At 39.1% G+C, this 22,453-nt stretch overlaps 3 protein-coding genes and 1 long non-coding RNA gene across 8 annotated transcripts in view; 2 read left to right on the top strand and 2 right to left on the bottom strand.

Moving 5' to 3' along the window:
- Positions 1-14,922, bottom strand: part of LOC111497624 — a 16,117-nt gene extending 1,195 nt beyond the window's left edge. For 3 of the 5 annotated variants that reach the window (XR_002720639.1, XR_002720640.1, XR_002720641.1), the window contains exon 1: positions 12,180-14,922. This is a non-coding gene — a long non-coding RNA (uncharacterized LOC111497624). The remainder of the gene's footprint in view (positions 1-12,179) is intronic. The other 2 variants (XR_002720642.1, XR_002720643.1) reach the window with 2 other exon arrangements.
- LOC111497621 (MADS-box protein 04g005320-like) overlaps positions 1-15,289 on the top strand; it is a 17,942-nt gene extending 2,653 nt beyond the window's left edge. The window contains exons 2-5 of the mRNA XM_023148459.1: positions 10,122-10,197; positions 10,308-10,372; positions 10,450-10,549; positions 14,929-15,289. Coding sequence (XP_023004227.1) covers positions 10,122-10,197; positions 10,308-10,372; positions 10,450-10,549; positions 14,929-15,006 — 319 coding nt within the window. The 3' untranslated portion in view covers positions 15,007-15,289. The remainder of the gene's footprint in view (positions 1-10,121; positions 10,198-10,307; positions 10,373-10,449; positions 10,550-14,928) is intronic.
- A 3,453-nt stretch (positions 15,290-18,742) lies between these two features.
- On the top strand, positions 18,743-21,121 carry LOC111497622. The gene is made up of 2 exons (XM_023148460.1): positions 18,743-19,617; positions 20,789-21,121. The coding sequence occupies exons 1-2, from the start codon at positions 19,224-19,226 to the stop codon at positions 20,803-20,805; spliced, it is 411 nt and encodes a 136-aa protein (XP_023004228.1). The 5' UTR covers positions 18,743-19,223; the 3' UTR covers positions 20,806-21,121.
- Positions 21,122-21,751: 630 nt separating this feature from the next.
- LOC111497623 lies at positions 21,752-22,216 on the bottom strand. Its single transcript, XM_023148461.1, has one exon. It carries the CDS (start codon positions 22,053-22,055, stop codon positions 21,846-21,848), a length of 210 nt encoding a protein of 69 aa, XP_023004229.1. The 5' UTR covers positions 22,056-22,216; the 3' UTR covers positions 21,752-21,845.
- Positions 22,217-22,453: the final 237 nt, after the last annotated feature.

Below are 22,453 nucleotides of genomic sequence, written 5' to 3'. Positions count from 1 at the left end.
TTTTGCACCCACACCCAAATTATTTGGGCATTTGACTAGTCTATGGAACTCTTTTGATGTAATCTACAATAGATATTCCTCCTTGAAATGTTGAAACTCTTTTGATGTAATCTACAATAGATATTCCTCCTTGAAATGTTGAAACTCTTTTGATGTAATCTACAATAGATATTCCTCCTTGAAATGTTGAAACTCTTTTGATGTAATCTACAATAGATATTCCTCCTTGAAATGTTGAAACTCTTTTGATGTAATCTGCAATAGATATTCCTCCTTGAAATGTTGAAAGTGGTTAGCTTCTTGGGTGGGTGAATAATGGACAGATTGTTTATTATACCTAGGATGATTTGTTTGAAGTTAGTCCAACCCTGCTAAGGCCTTATGTAACAATCTGATTTTATATATCGGACTGTATTAATTTACTCAAGGTTAACTCAACCCTTCATAAAAAAAAAAAAAAAACATGAGCAGAAACCAAAAGCTGAAAGCTCCTACACACACTAAGCAAGACCATGTCCATAGCGCCCCACTAGACTGAATGTCCTCTCCACGTCTCATAAGTTTATGCACCAACCGAAAAGAAAAAGAAAAATAACATAGGTAAGTATAAAAATATACTCGATAAGTAACCCAACTTTTAAGGCTAAAGCTATATTCCTACTTAAAGTTCTTAATGTTGAATAAATGCACATCCTGGAAATTTATACCTTGACGTAAGGGTATAATGCACAATGAACAACACAGAAGGAAACTAATCTAATTCTAATCTAAGCTCATAAAGATGAGAAAAAAATAGAACAGGAAAAAACTGTACGCTTCCTTACAAGCTTGACTGTATGTAATGTATTGACGTTAAAATCTTCTTAATATGTAATACGTAATGTACCGAGTCAGCCACCAATTTGATGATGAGTGGAACGAAGTTCAATTCCACTGTTTCAATGCTAACCTTTTCTAATGTTATTCTTTGATGGTAGATCAAATCACAAAACATTTTAACTAAATACTGAGTACCAAACTTGTTTTTTACTTCTCCAAGTGATAATGTCATCCAAACATGGGAGCAAAAGCCAATTGTCCAGCCTGATTAGTGTCATTGTGATACTTGAAACAGCGCCATGATTCATTTCATCATTTTACTTTTCAATGCTACAACTTTCATGCAACTACATCGATTCAGGAGTTCACCGATATGAGCACAATTCCTCCGTTGGATAAAAGCGGGCTTATAACACTTTATCGGTGCTTGTCGGGTGATTTGAGCACTTATCGGGACAACTCGGGTAAATACCATCTCAATCGAAAACTTTTGAGCCCCACTAATGCTTTGTAATATCATCCTAAGTATTAAGATGTCTTGTACCCATGCAGTTCACTCGAGCATTCTTATCAAGAACTAACTCGCGAGTCAACTTCATACCCAAAACCTTTTAGATATCTCCATCCATCTCGGTACTTTTTGATGCATGAACCCTTCTGTGTCCATGTCTGTGCCACTGCACACTGGCCTAAAGCTCGACCCTTTAATGCAACTTCGACTCATGAAAAGGGGCGCAATATTGGCACACCTGAGCAACTTGATACTATCCTTGAAATCTGAGGTGACTCACTTAGACCATAAGACACATGGATGATGGAGGGGGGCCACATGTCTACCTATACATGGAGCATTCGTCTAGTGTTCATTCGAAACCAAATTCGGTGAGCTTACATCTTTCACGTTTATAGACATAGCTCCAAAAGCTACTTGTCAAATCTCATGATGAAACCTCGAGGTTATAATCTCAAAAAGACAACAAGCCAATGACTATCGAGTCACCCTAAGAAGTAAGGAAAAGAGAAGGAGAAAGGAAAATGAAGCAAAGGAGCGAGGAAGAAATTGAATATGCGAGAGAGACATTGTAACAGCCCAATCCCACCATTAGCAGATATTGTCATCTTTGAGCTTCCTCCCAAGGTAAAAAATGCATCTATTAGGTAGAAGTTTTCACACCCTTATAAGGAATGTTTCGTTTCCCCCTCCAACCAATGTGGGATCTCACAACCCACCCCCTTTGGGAGCCCAACGTCCTCGCTAGCACACCGCCCGATGCCTAGTTCTGATACCATTTGTAACAGCCCAAGCCCACCACTAGCAGATATTGTCCTCTTTGGGCTTTCCCTCAAGGTTCCAGAACGTGTCTTCTAGGTAGAGGTTTCTACACCCTTATAAAAAATGTTTTGTTTCCCTCTCTAGGATCTCACAATCCACCCCCCTTGGGAGCCCGACATCCTCACTGGCACACCGCCTGATATCTGGCTCTAATAATATTTGTAACAGCTCAGGCCCACTACTAGCAGATATTGTCTTCTTTGGGCTTCCCCTTAAGATTCCAAAACGTGTTTACTAGGTAGAGGTTTCCACACCTTTATAAGGAATGTTTCGTTCCCCAAACCCAGTGGGTTCTCACAATCCACCCCCCTTGGGAGCCTAACATCCTCGCTGGCACACCGCCCGGTGTCTGGCTTTGATGCCATTTGTAACAGCCCAAGCCCACCACTAGTAGATATTGTCCTCTTTGGGCTTTCCCTTCCGAGCTTCCCCTCAAGGTTCTAAAACGTGTCTACTAGGGAGAGGTTTCTACAACCTTATAAAGAATGTTTCGTTCCCCTCCAATCAATGTGGGGTCTCATAATCCACCCCCTTGGGGGCCCAACGTCCTCGCTAGCACATTAGCAGATACCTAATTTTGATACCATTTGTAACAGCCTGAGCCCACCACTAGTAGATATTGTCCTCTTTGGGCTTTACCTTTCGAGCTTTCCCTCAAGGTACCAAAACGCGTCTTCTAGGTAGAGGTTTCCACACCCTTATAAAAATGTTTCGTTCTCTTCTCCGGGATCTCACAATCTACCCCCCTTGAAAAACCGATGTCCTTGTTGGCACACCGCCCGGTGTCTGGCTCTAATACTATTTGTAACGGCTTAAGCCCACCACTTGTAGATATTGTCTTCTTTGGTCTTTCCCTTTCAGGCTTCCCCTCAAGGTTCCAAAACGTGTCTACTAGGTAGAGGTTTCCACAGCCTTATAAGGAATTTTTCGTTCTCCAAACCAATGTGGGATCTCACAATCCACCCCCCAGGAGCCTAACATCCTCGTGGCACACCGCCCGGTGTCTGGCTCTGATACCATTTGTAACAGCCCAAAGCCCACCACTAATAGATATTGTCTTCTTTGAGCTTTTCCTTCCGAGCTTCCCCTCAAGGTTCCAAAACGTGTCTACCAGGGAGAGGTTTCCACGAGCTTATAAAGAATGTTTTGTTCCCCTCCAATCAATGAGGGGTCTCACAATCTACCCCCCTTGGGGGCCCAACATTCTTGCTCGCACACCGCCCAGTATCTGGCTCTGATACCATTTGTAACTGCCCAAACCCACTACTAGCGGGTTTTGTCCTCTTTGAGCTTTCCAAGAATAAATGCTTGTTGAATCTTCTTAGCTTTGGATCGTATTAATAAGTCCAGTTAGAACATTTGGAACACCATAATCCTTATCATTTCCCTATATAAATAATCTCTCAAACCTTCCATTTCCATCCTACCAACTCATTTCTCTCCTTATTACTTCATGTACATATCATTATTCCATATCTTTAGTCGAACACCAATTTGCAATTTGGATAAAAATATCAAGAAATAAAGGAAGAAGAAGTAGGAGAAGAAGAAAGGAAAGGAAAGGAAGGGAAGGGAAGGAAAGGAAGCAGGTTGTATGGTTCCAATGAACTCCAATTAGCATGAGAATTCGCATGAAACTTATTTTTGATATTATGTATGACTTATGCATGAGATTAATAAGTGTGAGCTGTTGAGTTGGACTGAATGGGTCGAGAACGGGTCGTGGGTTGTACTCGAGTTCTAATGTTCACTTGTGGATACCGTATTCTTGACCCGACTCCCAACGACTTTCTCTCTTTTGCAGTTCCATATCTACGTCGTTTATGAATTTCGTGCTTTTAAAGGAATTGCTTTTGGAAGTTGATGCTCGACCTTGGAATAAACTGGCGAAACGTAGAGTTCAACATTATAGGTATGAGTTTAGTTATCAAGTGGTAGAACTTTTTGTCTTTACCTTATTCCTCTGAGTCCAAATGTTCATTCGTGGATATCGTCTTCTTGACCCGACTCCCAATGACTTTCTTTCTCTCGCAGTTCCATATCCACCTCGTTTTTTACTTTCGTGCTTTTAAAAGAATTGCTTTTGAAAGTCGATCCTCGGCCTTTGAATAATTTCGCAAAATGTAGAGTTCAGCATCATAGGTATGAGTTCATTTATCAAGTGGCAGAACTTTTTGCCTTTTCCTTATTCCTCCCATCTATTGTACTGATGATTGTGCAACGACAGGACTCGAGAATACTGAAAATCAAGTACTTCTCTACACACGGTCCACATACGCACCCATGAACTCCCCAGATAGGTGCATGCGTACCTTTGGGCCTGCCTTCAGCTAGCGCATTCTCACGATGTTAGAGGCATGGAGGGAAAAAAGCTCGCATGATATCATGGCTTTCGGACTTCCCCTCAAGGTTTTAAAACACGTAATACCAAGGAGAGGTTTAACCTTTACAAGGAATATTTTGTCCTGCTCTCTAACCAATGTGAGATCTCATAGACATGCTCCTTACAGAGGAACCGGGTTACCAAAAATTGCAATATGAATTAAAGAAGTTTGATGGGCCATCCAAGAATAAAACATGAGAGCTCACATCACTTCTACAAAGCTCAAAACCCATGGGTCTTAAATGGGTCAGTCAATGCTCCCCACGATTCTAATCATTAAATCCCCAGGAAAGACTCACCATTAATTCTCCTTCACCTTCAAACACCAACAAGGTCGAGAATCAAGGATTTTTCATCTTTCACGGTAAATAAGGAATCAACGAAACTACCAAATAGGGGCAAAAAAAACGAGAAGTAGATACATCAACTCGCCTTCTTGTTGCCTAAAAGTCGTCGAATCGGGTAGACCCCCACCCCAAAACGTTGAATGAAATAGGTAGCTTGTCTGTAACACCATTAGGCTTCTACACTTATTTGCACTTTTGCTTGGTATCTTGCCCACTTTTTAAATGTGTTATGTTGCACCATCCTCCTTGATTGCCATGGTAAAACTTCTCTCCATGGCAAAACTTCTCTCAACCCTGACAAGCAACATTTGTGTATCGCCACTACCCTTGTCCGCAACCTGGGAGTTACAACTTATTCTTTCTTAGTATGGTTCACATAATTAAGCATGTATCAGTCGGTTTAAATATTCTTTTTAATAATTGTCTATGACTCTGAGTACTTTTCAAGTTTAAAAGTGATGAGCAATATTTTTTTTTTCACAAGTCTATGACCTTAGTAAATCTAGAAACACAAACATAGATATGATATGACACAGACACGATGACATGTCAATTTATAAAAGTGTTGGTAAATTTAACCCAAAAAAAAAAAAAAAGGAAGTTACCCTAAGCCTCTCCCGTTTCCAACTTTCTACTTTCCCTTCCTCCATTTCCCCAATTATTCTTTCCCTCTTCCCATCTTCATTCAATCTCCCTCCCTCTCTCTACCTACTTCGATAGACTTCATCGTCGGCCTCTAGTGACGTTATCATTCTATTGCCAACTACTTGAAAAGTTTGAAAATTTTGAATGACGTGTCCATCACGTGTTCGAAGAAGGAGTGAATCCTCATAAGCCATGTGGGTAATATGCATTATTATACAGAAATGGTAGAATTCTGTCCCACTCCAAAAGTCGATTCGAAGGGTAACAGAATTGAGGGAGTGAATCCTCATAAGGCATGTGGGTAATTAGCATTGCAGTATTATACATAAATTGCGTAATTCTGTCCCACTCCAAAAAGAGGATTAGCCACCACTCCAAAAAGTCGATTAGCCACCACTCCAAAAAGAGGATTAGCCACCACTCCAAAAAGAGAATATGCTACCTGCTAAAGTATTCCCGATACACCACCACTGCAAATGAGAGTACTTTTCTATAAACCACCTATCCTAAAGCGAGATTCTATCATTGCGATTTCACCCATGATCTGAGTCACCCAAAGGTCAAGACAAAGACTCATACCTCATGTAGCCCACTCCAACGGATTATGTGGGTGGAATATCACCCTTTATCTTCTCATTCTCATCCATGGTAAAGACAATATAACTCTTCCGGTAAGAATTATAGCGCCTGTTCAATTTTGTGCAGGTGTCTCAACCATGTGGTGATCCAGTCTCCTCCAAAATATAATCAGAGTAAAAGGAACTATAGTTCGAATTACCTTTTCTGGAGAACGGCGTAAATAAAGTCAACGTACCGCTCTCTATCATATGAATGTAGTATCTATCATGGGATAATTTCATTAGTATTAGTTGTGATAAACTAATGCGCCACTTCCCGGTGAAACTGGACCACAAGATTATTTGATAGTAGAGAAAGAGAAAGAGTACTTTTGTTAGTAGTACTCAAGAGTGTATGATTTATTGAAGGAGTAATGAGTATTTGTAGAATATAATATTTGTAAAGAAAATAAAAGTAAGAGTAGTATGAGATTTATTTAATTGTATGTCAGTTGAATATTATGTACCTAAAGGGTAACACTTTTTGAACACTCTTTGATACATGCCTTTATCGAATAACCTCTTTGCTTTGGTGTAGAACAAAATTGGGATCCATGGGTCTAAACCATGGAAAAAAATTTGGTCAGGTTGAGGATAAGGAACTAAATTTCTTGTCTCCTTCAATAAATCTAAGATATATCATCTTTGAAATCATTTCCATATATACAATAAAAAATGAAATTTTGTTATATTATCAACTTAGACATCAACAAATCTAATGACAACTGTAGTATTTCCATGAAGAAGCTTGGTAACGTGTGTTTTCTTTGTAAGCTCCTTATATTATTCAAAGTAGCATTTCTATTTTTTTTGCATATTTCCTAATCGTTGTCACACATATCTGAGACTATAATTGAATGTAGGAGAGGCAAATACCCCAATAGACTTACTAGCAAGGGAATTAACAAGCCTACCAAACTACTAGCAACAATTTTCATAAAAGTCAAAGAAAAAATAGTTATAACATATTATGCGTTATAAGGCACTCATTTGATAGGTGTTAGGCAATGAGCATTAGGGTCATATAATAGCATAGCACCCAAATAAGATGCAAAATGAACATAGGAATTGGCATTGAACACATGATAAACAAGGGTGGGGCATACTTGGAATGGACTCTTACCAAGGAGAATATCATTTGAGTGAGAAAAATGTTTCATAGAAAGACAATTGGCTTGGCTAGCAAAGATTGAGAGCATTTGTGGTCTTTACAACATTCACAAAGTAGCAATCCCTTCAACAAAGACCAAGAATGAACCAATCTTTACGCCACTAGTCTGTCTCTAGACCAAGTTTAGACTAGTCTCCTATCTTGAAAAGAGAGGGAGAAGGTCTTCGGCTTTGGATAGGAATGAGTCTCCTGGACTTAAAGGCTTAACTACGACTTTTCCCAAGATAAATGGGATTGCGTGAAGGAGGATTTATGAAATACTTTTGGCAAATTCTTAAGAAGGATCTATGATCATGAAGGTACGTGTGAGACCAATGTGTGCCCGGTCACAAGCTTACATAAGATTATTTGTATGTTAAAATCTTGGCAGATAGTTGAAGAAAGCTCTCCCTAGCACCCTTTCTAGTTTTCATGGGCCTCATTATTGGAAGGAAAATTATAGACAAGCTAATGGGACCATCAATGATTATAAGCAAAGAAAGAAAGGGTGATTTACGAGATTAATTTTTGACAAAAGATTTATGACAATGGAATTTTGAGGCCACCGTTAGCCAATATTGTCCACTTTGGCTTGTTATGTATTGTTACTTATTGCATATCGCTCTCAGTCTCACGGTTCTAAAACTCGTTTGTTAGGGAGAGGTTTTCCCACCCTTATCCAACCGATGTGGGATCTCACAATCCACCCCACTTGGGGGTCAGCGTCCTCACTGGTACACTGCTAGAAGACATTGTCTACTTTTACCCGTTACGTATCGTCGTCAATCTCACGGTTTCAAAATGCGTCCGTTAGGAAATGGTTTCCACACCTCATAAGAAATGCTTCATTCCCCTCTCCAATCGATGGGGGATCTTATAATCCACCCCCCTTGGGGGCCAGCGTTATCACTGGCACACTTCCCGATTTCTGGCTATGATATCGTTTGTAACGGCTCGAGGCCACCGCTAGTAGATATTGTCCGCTTTGACCCATTACGTATCGCTATTAGCTTCAAGGTTTTAAAACGCATTTGTTAGGGAGAAGTTTTCACGCCCTTATAAGGAATGCTTCGTCCCCTTCTCCAACCGATGTGCGATCTCACAATCCATCCCCTTGGGGGTCTATGTCCTCGCTAGCACACTGCTCGGTGTCTAGTTTTGATACCATTTGTAACGACCCGAGGCCACCGCTAGCAGATATTTTCCGCTTTAGTCATTGCATACCGCTGTCAACTATAAGATTTTAAAATGCATCTGTTGGAGAAAAATTTCTACACCCTTATGAAAAATGTTTTGTTTCTCTCTCCCACCGATATGGGATCTCACATTTTCAAAGTTGATTTAGACTAAACTCATGATCTTGTTGACAAATTTAGGAAGAAGGGTTTGGACGAAAATGGAGATCTTCTATTTGAGATTGCATTAGGTCTACAAATTTCTCCATCTATTCTCAACTAAAAGCCTGTGTAAGATTTTTTTTTTTTTTTTGCCTTATTGCCCTTTTTCATTTTAACTAATGGTGGATGTTTGTAGTAGGTTAGTGTCGCTTTGAGAGGAGAAGGGATTCAAGGTGAGAAAAGAGTTAAGAGGCATTGGAAAATTACTCTAGGAACCTTCATTGTTCTTTTAAGCTATGACCCACCTTACACTCAGACCAAAGATGTCCCAAAACATAGCTTAGAAGGACAACAATTAAAGGCCAAATATGAAACTTCTACCCCATTAATTTTTGGGGCATCTTTGGTTGCGTGTGAGGTGGGTCGGTTTCCCTCCTATTTCTGTTGGGAGATACTCGAGGAGCTAAAGTGGAATTTGAAAATGGTTTGCCTTACCTGAGAAATGTTTTTTTTTTCTTAAAGAAAGAAGGCTTACTCTTACCCTATCAATGTTGAGTGAGATCCCCATTTATCTCATCTCTTTTTAGATGGTGGGTTTTACGGGGTTTAGGATTTAGGGTTTAGGGTTGAAAACTAGATAACAAGACCGCGTTGGCTAAATGGTTGCAATGATTCTAAATAGAGTTCAATGCTTTGTGACACAGTTATTGTGAGCATGCATGGCCCACACCCTTCAAGTTAGTCTAAGTGAGTGACAGATGATGACCCCAAAGGGCCTAATAAAAATCTTTAGAAAGCTGAGTGTCTAAGGTTTCTCTTCCTCCATTAGGGAGGGATTGAGTGTTTATTATTGGGAAGATTGGTAAGTGGGTGATCAACCCCTTTGTGAATTGTTCTTATCTCTTGAGTAAGATTTCATTTTGTGGCTTCTATCGTACCGTTCCTGGGTTTTAAGTGCCACATTTCTAATAAATAGGAATTATAGATGCAGCACGTCTCCTTTCTCTTCTCCTTTATCAACATGCGTTTTGAAGAAGGGACCGTGTTTCCTCGAATTCTTCAGAGGGATTCTCTTGAAGTTCTTTTTTCATATAATGTGTCCTTTCTCCGCCCCAAACCACTTCTACTTTCCACTCTCTTTAGAAGGTTAAAATCTCTATGAATGTTAAATTTTTTAATCTTCTTTTGAGTTGTCCCCATAATCCTCATCATTAGTTGTGAGATACTAGTTTGTTCAATCTGTTTCTCTGGTTTCGATGCTAGTTTTGTTTAGCTTATGTTTGGTGTAGAATTGTGGTTTTTATGCTATGATTGAGGTTATAAGAACATTTCTGTATTTTACCTACCTGTGTTATATGAGTAAGGATTCTTGCTTTTCCTTTGGTCGTCCTTTCTGTATTAAAGAAATGAGGACAAAACTTTTAACGGTAGTTACGTGCATCATTTTCTTTGCACCAACTCTTTTATGCACTTCCATAATTGCGATGCAGCTTATTGAATATTATTAAGCGCTACCAAAGCCACTTTGAAGGGAGAAGTGAAAGTCAAAACGAGGTTGATACAAAGGTCAGTAAGGATTTATAATCTCTGAGCTTTGTTTTGAAGGAATAAGTATGCTCCACATACAAGAAAAAGACTAAAAAAGTTGCATCTCATTTCTGCTGAGTTTTATGCAGGAGAATGAAGAATCTGATGAGACACTCATGGTGTCATTTGGAAAGCTCCTACAAACTATTCAAAGGCAATTTTCTATATTTGAACTGGTCATTTTTAGGTATCATAATTGCTCTAGCTTGACTGACGTGTCCTCATTTCCAGTCATGTTGAAGAACCAGATTTCAAAAAGCTCAATGTAAATGATATGGTGCACCTGGAGAATCAACTTGAAGCCTCACTTGACAAAATCAAATCTCAAAGAGTGAGTTCACTTGTTTGGCTAGAATATTCATCTAAGATTTCGACTTGTTAACCTAACCTGACAATGATTTAAAATGGTTTTAAGTCCTCTATCAGTGACTTGTGCTACATCAGCAAAACTAGCTTTGCCTTCTGTACACAATATTTCTAGCAGCACCACATGCATGCCCTACGGATGTGGCAGCTGAGTTGTTTGTTATCAAAGAGGATATTCTTAGTGATTGTGGTGCACGACGGAGTTTTGGACTAGCCTACTCAATGCACTAGGTTCCTCTCCCTCGCAAATCACCCATACGAGGAAAAATAAGTTTCATGGTCTTTAGTTGCGATACCACCATCAACCGTAATGAAGTACCTTGCCTTTATGAAAGTAGTGTCACGGTCATGCTCGTCTAGGGTGTGTGTGTTGCCCATGGCCGCATGCCCAAGACAAGCCAAACCCTTGTCATGTCTTTTCATTCTAGTGTTTTTACTTTTGTAGTTTTAGGGCGTATGACTCCTCAAAAATATCATATCAGGCCTGCCAGATATGAAATGCCTTAGAATGTACTATAGGGGGATATGACTAGTTGTCAACTTCTCCCTACCCAAGGTTATATATGCTAAGTCGTTGTTATCTCTCTCTTGCTTGCTTATATAACGTCTCTTTCAAAAATCTCTCTCTACTCTCGTTTTCTAAAACCTTCTTTTAAAACTGAGGCTAGAGGCTCGATCATACATCGCTTGGCCGCAGGCGACATAAGAACAAATTGGCTTACCTCACTTGTCGTTGGAAAGTGAGTGCCGCACAATCGCTAGTCCGTTGCCTTCAAAAGTGCGATTGTGTCAAGTAGCACATGACTTGAATATTTGAAGAAATACTCAGTAAGTGACCCCACTATTGTGGTCAAGAAATGCAAACACATTCAATCATAATTAGGAACCTATCATTTAAAACCATAGAGGTAGTCTCCGATCCAAACAAATTGGATGTGTGGTACTTCCCTACATAGACCCACGTGTGTGAGAGTGGCCCACCAGGCGGGCTCACACACCCCCTGGGCCTGCATAGTCAAGCTAGTTGGTTATAATCGGCCATCCAGCGGTACAACAACCTCGTAGATCATGCAAAGCATGATAGTCATCATCATCATAGTGTACGCGTCCATACTCATCATAAAAGGGAAAGTATCCCGATGTGAATGAACATACAATATGAATGAGGTCCCTATACCTTTAATCTTAAATCATTCATACAACACAACCCCAAATATCCTTCACATATTACCCTAAATAACATGCATGCATAAGCTTTCATATATTCATCTTCATAACATTACTTAGGGGTCGTGTATCAAAAAAAACTTTTCATTTTCATAACACAATATGACATCTCATACATGCATATCACCGTAACATGAGATATCATTATACTTTATTATATCATCATACATCTCATGTCATCCTAGCATGTTACATCATCATAACTTATCATGGTATCATAGCGCATCACATCATCATAACATCATAGCAACATATTACAACATTAACATATATCACATCAACATACATAACACGTGCAGTGGTCACTAGACACATGTCATCATACATAAGACAAGTCATTCGACCAAACCAATAGTAAGACCACTTACTTGATTGGCCTAGGCCGAAGTTACTATGACCCCTTGATGCTTGATGCCGACTTAACACTGCTCTTTGAAATAATTGAACCTAAGTTTGCATAAAATAATTTAAACTAGCTAAAAGGTAGTTATACTAACCTTAAGCACTTTCAAAGAGCTAAAACTAATAGGAAAAAATTCGAGTATACCAGATCCAAGCCAAATCAACCGAAATGCCGGCCAAAAGCTGTCAGAAAGTGTGTTCTTTGTTTGGCTTCAAACCGTGCAAGTGGGATGATGAAATGAAGCAAGAGACCTCCCTTTTATAGTAGAGGTCAATTCACCCCTTCTCAACCTAAGTGATGTGATGTGGGACAATTTCCCTTCCTTTTTCTTTCAAAATTAGTGACAGAACAACATACTCAATACTCTATGTCCTTAAGAGGTAACAAAACGACACATGAGGAATACTCAATACTCTATGTCCTTAAGAGGTAAGGAAACAACACATGAGGAAGAAGGTGTCCAGCCTGCTTATCATTTTGTTGGTGATAAGTAGAAAATGGACTTAACTTGAGACAACTTGGAGACGACCTTGGACTTCAAGGAAGAAGCACTCATACAGTTTAGGTGAGTCGGCATATGTGGAAGAAACTATGCAACAAGTGTGCACAAAGTGCACAAAAGCCTTAGTGTTGAGGTATGACAGACCCTTTGAAGTGATCAAACAAGTGCACAACGTGGCTTATCATCTGAAACTTCCCAACAAGTTGAAAATTGACCAGGATCAAAAACAAACAAGGCGAGTTCCAACTATGATTAAAAAGTGTTTTGAGAGGAAGGTTGAGAAAATCCTTGGCCATTAAACAATTGTCAACGGACTGATTACTTGGTAAAATGGAAAGGCGAAGATGACATAGAGCTTTCTTGGGATAGAGATGTGACACTGACAATTTGAAGACTAGATATGAGTGCTAGTTGAGGATAGATCCAATGAAGGCATTGACAGGCTCAAGGGAAGGAGGTTTGTTAGGAGATCTCGATCTTGAAACATGCAAGATGGGACTTACATGAGTTAGTGACACGGTGTGGTGGGGCAACACACTAAAGAGCAAAAGACAAGGCAGACAAGTAGACAAAGGTGGTAAGGGACTAAACATACCTTGGATGTTGATGGGTGGTCGGCAATCCACGATCGTGAAGGGGCATGGTTACCATCCTGCTTAGCACACAATCATTGTTGGCGAGTAGGCAGGAAGACATGCACGACAAAACAAGGCAAAAGCAAGAAGACATGGCAAACATAAAGTATGAAACTCCCATGAGCTGACAGCAATATGACATGAACACATGGTACAAAACATGCGTGCACGCAAATAATCTCATAGGTATGCACATACGCACATCCAGATGCATAGGCTCACATGCTTAAGCCTAACGTAACGTGCAAGGAGGATTGAACAGCAATCCGACAAGCAAAGCACTATTAATGGGCTCATTAATAGGGGTAGACCGTTCACAAGGAGGATTAACAAAGGCATCTGATTCCCCAAGTTTTTGGAGTAATAAAGACAATTCCTCTTTTTCATAACTCAAGCACGCATAATTCCCAACCTTTATGGAGATTTTCTCTATCCTGTCCTCATCTGTACATGGTCAGATGCTTTGAGGTATCTGATCTTTGTGTTCAAGCCATTCACAAAATTTCTTTCCTGATCTAAGTTAGGTACGTTTGGTAATAACGGTTCCCTAGATGAAAAACTCAAAAAGGGAACATACCTAAAATGGTTCTACACTGAAAAATGCTTGTGCATGGTTCCTTCAAGTTCAGATAAGTTCTTCTGTACCCATCTAAATCATGCTCCTGCTTTCATAGATATCAGGGCTCAAATATAACATTTTACAGCCAACTCCTTCATAAATGGGTGTGCAAAAGAAGAAAAAGAAAAAAGAAAGAACTCTGCATTAATTATAGAATGAAAACAGTTCTCTTTTCTCCATCACTGTCAAAACGCCTGACAATCACATTGATATTAGTGGTGACTGTAAATGAGGAAGGGGGTGAGAACTAGAAACCACCCAATTCTCAACTTTGTACGGAAACATGCATCCAACGAAGCCCTCCACTACATTTGATCAGCTTCTCAAGCTTGAAGAGGAGTACTAACTACCTGATCCTCAAAGTGTTAACTGACTCTTAAGGCTGCACTTTTCTGGAATTCGTGAACCCGGAGGGATTCTGAGCAGAAGCTCAAAGCATTCTATAACTAACTACTACTTGATCCTCAAGTGTATTGAATTGACATATAGTTCAGTGGAAATTATAGACTTCTCCATACTTAGTAATCAAAATCGCTGTATGAAATTGAAATCAGTTAGCACATGCTGTAGTATCAGTTAATAAGAAACTCCTAAAAAATAATTTCAGAAAAATAGAAGAATATGTAAATATAGGAAGATACACCACCTGATTTTCCAATATGTGGAGTGGTTCCAATGAATGCTATGCACTCTTGTTTGGGAAGTAAGGGGAATTGTATGAGATTATGCTTCTGCTTTTGCTTCAGGGGAATTGTATGAGATTATGCTTCTGCTTTTGCTTCAGGGGAATTGTATGAGATTATGCTTCTGCTTTTGCTTCATTATTCTGATTCTAGATGAACAGGGGGATAAAATCCTGATACTAATGATGATTTTCCAGTGAGGAAGCTAATGTTACATTGACTAGCTATCATATTAGCGGGAAAAAAAATTGTAATAGCTATCTTTTTACTTGCAGGTTGAGGCAATGATGGAAAATAGCAGTTGGATAGACAAAATGGATATGGCTATCGCCATGGTCGACAGCCAACTTTAATTAGTGAAGTGCCTCGAACAACAATGTGGTTGATATTGTAGTCCCAAATAAAATAAAGAGAAGCTGCACAATTGTATGAGTTCCTAACACCCTGCTAAACTGCAAAAGCAAATCAGCATACTATGTGACATCTGAATATACATATAATGGTTCTAGCATAATATCAGGTAAAATGACCACGCAGCAGCAAACACTTACTTGATGCCTGCATAATTAAATTTTATCCATTAATGCTTGTAATTTTCCATAAAACTTTATTTAGTGAAATCTTCTTGGTGTCAGCCGATAGGGCATTATATTTTTAACACCTATGAAATAAGAGGTACCCAGAGAAGTTTAGGGATTTAATTTAACCGAATATTGAGATAGAAAAGAAGGTGATGGGCCAATGGCTTTGATTGTTTACTGAAAAGAGCTCAAAAACCATTTTGGAACCTTAGGGAAAAAGATCCATTGATGACATGGGTCACTGGTTAGAGCTTGTTTGGCCATGAGAATTGGAAGTGCCCCTCGATTGAAGGACTCCAATGGGTTTGAGGTTCCTATGATCTGGTCATCTCTCACCAAAGAGTAATGATGCAACACCTTAAAAGAAAAAGATTAATGCCTCAAATATGTTGTGATGTTCCCTTCTCTACTCATGAAGCCATGATGTTGTGGATTTGGTTGTTCCATATACAAAATGGATTAGGTCAGTTTATTGAAATCCTTGTTTCTAATATGCCATATTGTGTAGTCCGTTCAAGGCAATGACTCTTTATCCACCCTGCTGCTTCAAATCGTGGCAATGGGTCATGTTCCCTTCTCTACTCATGAAGCCATGATGTTGTGGATTTGGTTGTTCCATATACAAAAGGGATTAGGTCAGTTTATTGAAATCCTTGTTGTTTCTAATATGCCATATTGTGTAGTCCGTTCAAGGCAATGACTCTTTATCCACCCTGCTGCTTCAAATCGTGGCAATGAGAACCCTAAACTCTTTATCCATATTGGTGACTCTTTATCCACCATATTTGTAGGCCTATATGTTCTTGATTGCAAAACACTTTTGAAATAGAAAAGGGAAGCATAAGTGAACGCTACAGTTAACAAATTCTATAAACCTTTGACAAGAAGACTGGGACACATTAGCTCAAGAGGGCCTTATGAGAACGTTGTATCTATGGAAAAGCAAAAAGAGGGTTCAGTCAGAAAAACAAACAACTAAAGTCATAATCTAGGCCTGCAGAAGTTCAATCATTGAGTGGAGGCCAATATTACTCAAGGAAAGGAAAGTGTGGATGGATACATGTTCCCAAGACAAGGGATCAAGCTTTCCCAAGATTCAGATATTGGAAAACTCACATGGAATGTCTACTTTCCCTTTATCTTGTAGTACCTATGTTTCTTGTTTTATTTTTTTTTTTTTAAAGAAAAAAATACACAGTAAAATCTTGAAATTTTGGAGTTTCTATCATCAAATTACTGTGATCTGGAAATTTTATTGACATATTAAGTGGTAAAAAAAAACATTCGAACACTAAAATTTCTTTTCAGAAATATATTTTTTGAAATTTTGATGGGCTAATTTATGTTTTTTTTTTTTTTTTTTTTTGGTTATGATTGTGTTATTGAATTCCAGTCTTAATTTATAAAAAAAAAAAAAACTCTAGGATAAGTTGTGAGGAACTCCATCCAAACAAAATCCGAAATATTCTGAAAAAAATAATAATAAAGAAACAGAGATCTGAAATATCCGTTGAGAATGAACAGGTTAGAAATCAAAGAGAAAGGTAACAAATCCAATGCCAAAACCTACCTTGTAAAACAGATTTATACATCTTCAAGAAACATGTGGTTTGGCTTAGGTAAAACTCGATCACAAAAGAAATGGAGAACTAAAATAATATTTACTCACATATCATCGACAGAAACTCGCTGCACACATTAACGCGTAAGCGCGCTCAATGACCGCACATGAATCTCCTGAAAATGAAAGTCTGAAAAAGAGAAAACAATATTCTAGTTTCTAAGTCGATCTTCGCTAGAACATCACCATACCGTGTTAATCGTCCATGATACCGGCGACGCATATAGCGGTCCGGCGAAACGTCAAGATTTAAACAATAAGATCATGAAGTAATTGAGAAATCAAGTCTATAATTAACGAGTCGACAAGGAAGAATCACAAAACAGCAATATAATTCAAACTAATCATCAATCATTACCTGGCTCTGCGAGATACCACGATCTCCACCGCCAACCACTTCTCACATGCAGTAGCAGAAGGAGCCAATCTGATCATAATAATTAAACAGAGACAACACAGCCTCCGAAACTACCGCCATCGATCGATCAAACACGAATTGCAGCGTCGCAATACCTATAACAAATGAGAGCAAATCCAAACACGTTTGCCAGACACAATAATATATAATCCGATCGATGCAGCTACAGTTTGAGAACGAAATCGTCTCACCGGAAGATCCATATAGTGCTCTTGCCTGTGCGCGATGGCCAATGGAAGAAGAAGCGTATAGGAACAAAAAGCACCGCAACAGCAATCGCACCGCAACAGCAATCGCACCGCATGGCGAGAGGTTTGGGCGATCAATGGAAGAATGGCAAGCGGAGGAGAGAGACGAAGAGGAAGGAGAAGATCGACATGACCGCCAAAGTCGTTTCGGTCTGGTGTTCTTTTCCGTGAGCCTCACAGAAACTTTATTTCCTCTCCCTCTGACAGATCCCTTCCCATTGTCGAAAAGGTCTATTTTGACTTATGCCTCCTTTTTTTCTCCCTTTAAAACCATTTTCTTAAACCCTTTTTATTTATTATTATATTTTAGTTCGCCAATATTATAGAAAAATATATTTTGTTAAATAGTACCCTATATTTTAAGATAATGGTAAAAAATGGATGATAAAAATAATTTAAAACAACGCCCTCATTAAAATTATAGCATCAAATAACTTTTACTATAATCGTCGGACCATTAAACGACTTGGGAGCAAGTATTTTGAGGCTCGTCCGTAAAACAAAAGAATTATCATCATTTTATTAGGTCTGTAAATAGGAATCTATTTAGTGAAAAATTCTAGTTTACCCTAAAAAAATAGAGTTAGGAAATGAGTCGGTTTTGTGAAAAATTAAGACTTTCATATCCCTGTTCTTCGTATACTCTCCCTACCCATTCATTTGAGTGAGACAAAAAGAGAATGGAATTTCGTAAAGCTTACAACGTCGTTTTCACAATCTCTGTGAAGTGACTATCCTTGCTCCAAAGACGGAACCAAGAGAGAGCTGATATCATTGTCAATTTTAAACCCAGATGCTAGACTCATTAAAAGTCACTTAACAATTGGCAAATGAGCCCATAGCTCGACCACCAAGAAGATTGAAGAAGATGTTCTTATAAAAGTGTTGTCATAAGTCCCAATCTAGTGGACAAGGACGAGATATGAAGACTTTGTCGTCTCCAAAGATATCACTAAGTTAGTAACCGTGCATAACCTTTTTTATTTAAGGGGTTATATTGGATTAAGTAATTTAAAAAAAAAAACAAAAAAAAAAACAAGCTGTCGATAAAACGGCTTAACTACAAAAGATCAACTAATATCCTTATTAGGGTTTAGGGTTAGGCATGACTAGTAACGATTTACTTCGACTAAATTTATAATTAAATAATTTAATTTTGTCGGGAGATAATATCAATTTATCCGCTAATTCATTCTATAATTCTACACTTTTCTGCTGGATAAGGTCCCATATGATTCGGACGCCTCTAAATCCCGCTTGACCTGCTCTCCACCGTCTGATCCACGCGTTCTTCTTCTCTGCATTTTCCATTTTTGGCTTCCTCGATTATCGGTACGGATAATTTCCCTTTTTCTTTTATTTTCCTTTCTTTCCATCCAAACAGACTTTAATCCGAGAAAATCCATTAACTGGACTCGGATTCCTTTCGCCGCACCATTTCACACCCTACTTCTCTCTCTAATTTACTCCCATTTTCCTTTTTCCCATCTCGTTAATCCAACCTTCTCTTTGCACTCTCTTCTGATCAAAGCCGCTATGATTTTCACCACCAAAACCGTTCTGGGATTTCGTTGATTTGATTGGTTCATTGTGTATGGTTAGCCAATCGTCTCGGTTTTAGCGATCTCCGGAGATCGTTTGATTTTGCGCTCTTTGTTGGGGTTTTCTTCTTGTTCTTCTTGTTTCTGGGTAAAGGATAGTGATGATGAGTAGGCCTCAAGAAGATCCGCAATCTGGGGTTGAGATTTTGCATGAGGTTTCGTCTCTGCTTTTGAAAATTCTCCGATCGCCGCCCCCGCCGGTGCCTTTTTCCGATCATGTTCTGGAATTGTCTTCCGTTATTTCGTCGTCGTCGTCGAGAATTTTGCCTTCGTCGCAGATGACATCGGCTGGATTTGCGTCGCTGCTTTTGGGGATTTCGCTGGCTTTGATGCTCTGTGGATCGGTTACTTTCTTTCTGGGCTTCATCTTGATGCCTTGGATTCTCGTTTTCGCGATGATTTTCTATGTGGTTGGGATCGTTTCTAGCCTCTCGATGCTGGGACGCTCTATGCTTTGTTGTTTAACTGCTCCAATGCCCCGGAAAGATTTCAATGGTGAATTTCTCATCTGCCTCTGTTTCCATCTTCTATTGGATTTTATTTTTGTTTCATTTCCTTATCTGAATTTTCTTGCTGGATGTTTGTTATCATCAATACTTGCATATTATCTTTATCTCTGAATTCTCTTATGGCTTCTGCTTGTGAAATATTCGTTGTATCTTGTTCATTGCCTTGCCAATTATCTTGTCAATAATTGATGTTTACTTCGTTTCTTAGATTAGATTGATATTGGTGCTATCTGACTAATTATTAAAGATAAATCCTCAACCCGACTGATCATGTCCTTTTCTGATATACAAAGTATCGGATTTCACTAATTCTATTCGTGGGAAATTTTGAACCAGACCATTTATACTTTGTGGGGCTTCTTCGATAGCTTTTTTTGTCTGAGTCCCAATTTAACAATAAAAAAGTCGAACTAATTGAATTTTCTCAGGCTTGTTAGATTTGGTAGGTGTGGCTGTGTGGTAATGGCTTGAGATGAGGATTCCCTCTAAGATCGGTGGGTTCAAGTTGTTGAAAATATGATAGCACTTTGGAGCTATTATGTGAATTAATGAGGTGGGCCGTGAGAATAATTCACAGAATGGGTCTAGATGACGACCCCGATATTCAATAACTTGTGAACTTTCCTTCCAATAAATTGATGTTTACTTCACCTTCTTGATTTTTCTCTGTGATTTTTCTTAATGAATGCACACGCATATATAAATCTGAAAGGGAAATTTAGCTAGGCTAGTTCTTTATCAAGTGTAAGAGTGAGAAATATCGCCCATATGTTGGCATTTATTTCCTCGTGCTTCCATCCGATGCATTTGAATTCCTTGCAGTCCCCCAGTACGAGCATGCTTAAAAATTTTGGTTGTGTTTTTTTGTGTATATATACGTCCAGCATGCTTGAATTTTTAGGACGGGTATTTGCGGGTGATTGGGTCGAGTTTTTTGTAAGATGAATTGTGCCTCTGCTTGTGTCCAAAGAATATGTTTGAAGGTGCTAAAGCAATTTTTTGCGATATCGACGAATTGGATTGTTTTGTGGGCTTGTGTGATCGGTGCTTGTTCTCAACGAAGGCTCGGTTTCTTATAAATGAGTATGTTCGTGTGACCGGTGCTTAGAATATTGTAGGTTATTGAGTTTGTTTATTTGTTATTATTGTTGCTGCAGCTTGGAAACAAATGTAAATATGAAGAAACCTTGGTTCAACCAGATAGTTGAATTGTTTGCGAGAGGATGGAGCGCTCGGGGCTTACAGGAGAAACCGAGTAAAGGTGCCCTTGTGAATGAATGGTGCTGCCTCTAGAAACATATAGGCAAGATGAAGTTTGAATTATTTACCACCGTTTGTTGTTTTTTGAGGTTGTGGAGTGACATTGTGTTGTGTATCTTCTGCTTTTAGGACTTTTTGAGTCCATATGTGTAACTGCCACTGTTTGAAATGCCTGTTAGGCTATAAAACAAAAAGAAATAAAAAAATGTCGCAACAATTGTGAAGGTTCATTTTCATGGTGTGTCTTCTGCTTTCTTTGGAATCTGGAGGGAGGTTTTGTCATGTCATTGGTTGGGGAGGAGACCAAAATACCCTTTATAAGGGTGTGGAAACCTTCCCCTAGCAGACGCGTTTTAAAGCTTTGAGGGAAAGTCTGAAAGAAAAAGTCCAAAGAGAACAATATCTGCTAGCGGTAGATCTGGGCCGTTACAGGTTTCGTCTTTCCGAGAAATCTTGGCCTAGACTCTCAGGTATCAGTCTAAGTCTACCGCTAGCATGTCCTCTTTGAGCTTTCCCTTTTGGGTTTCCCCTCAAGGTTTTCAAAATGGGTTTATTAGGAAGAGGTTTCCATATTCTCATAAAAAAATGTTTCGTTCCTCTCTCCAACCGATGTGAGATCTCACAATCTTTGTCTGGCTTTGCTGGTACTCGTTCCCTTTCTAGTTGACGTGTTAGAGCTATTTGTTTGTGTAACATCTAACTCCAAGTGCACTAAAATTGTTCAACTTTATGTTCTTTTAGATTAACCATATTCAGATCTTATAGAAAAACGTTCATAGCCAAGACAAAGCCTTAAGATAGCACAACTTCGAAATGATGAAGCCTACTATATGTTAGATAACTCAACAATTTTGCTCACATACTTGAAAAGCTAGTACTAATCAAAACGAAGCTGAAGTGACTTTGCATTTGGTGGAAGAATTAGAAACGAACAAATGTAGAGGTGAAGCTTGATTAACCAATGTAGAGATGAACCTTGATGGCGAGCAAGAAGACGCAAATGAGACCGAAGTAGAGAAGAGAATGAACGACGATAGCAGCAGCGCTGGTGTGAAAGTTGCCAAACTCTAAGCACCTACGATTTCCAGGAAGCTGGAAGAGCAGCCCTGGTGTTAGCAGAACAAACAGAATGACAGCCACAAAAACTGGCCCCCAATCTGCCATTTCTCGTCCTTGTTCTGTTCTTTGCTCAATGAAAGTGATTAATTTCCAAGCACACTTGTGATGTTCAAATCAGTGGTTAGAGCTTTATAGAGAAAGAGTGAGAAACTTTGGTTGGAAGAAAAGGGAAAATGGGGCGGAGGCTTAGCTCAGTGGAGTTTCTTTGATTCATTCTTCTTTGCTTTGCCATTTTGAGCATCCCATCCCATGTGCTTGTTTCAGAATAACTTCCCTTACTCTGCTTCCTATTTGTTCATTCTTTAACGGTTTACCAACTCACGATTCTATAACGACGAATTCGACACCGGATAGTCTCGGTCATGTTATTTACTCATTGCTTCTAAAAGTGAAGATCATCTCCACTGACCAACACGAGTCATTCTAGCATGTTTTGGTCTCGC

This window comes from Cucurbita maxima, unplaced genomic scaffold (assembly GCF_002738345.1).
Source record: "Cucurbita maxima cultivar Rimu unplaced genomic scaffold, Cmax_1.0 Cma_Scf00024, whole genome shotgun sequence".
NCBI classification, from domain to species: Eukaryota; Viridiplantae; Streptophyta; class Magnoliopsida; order Cucurbitales; family Cucurbitaceae; genus Cucurbita; species Cucurbita maxima.
This window is presented reverse-complemented; position numbering and strand designations above follow the sequence as displayed.

Excerpts from the sequence above, each read along its gene's own strand:
- LOC111497623 (XM_023148461.1), bottom strand. The coding sequence starts at position 22,055 with ATGGCAGATTGGGGGCCAGTTTTTGTGGCTGTCATTCTGTTTGTTCTG.
- LOC111497622 (XM_023148460.1), top strand. The coding sequence starts at position 19,224 with ATGATGAGTAGGCCTCAAGAAGATCCGCAATCTGGGGTTGAGATTTTG.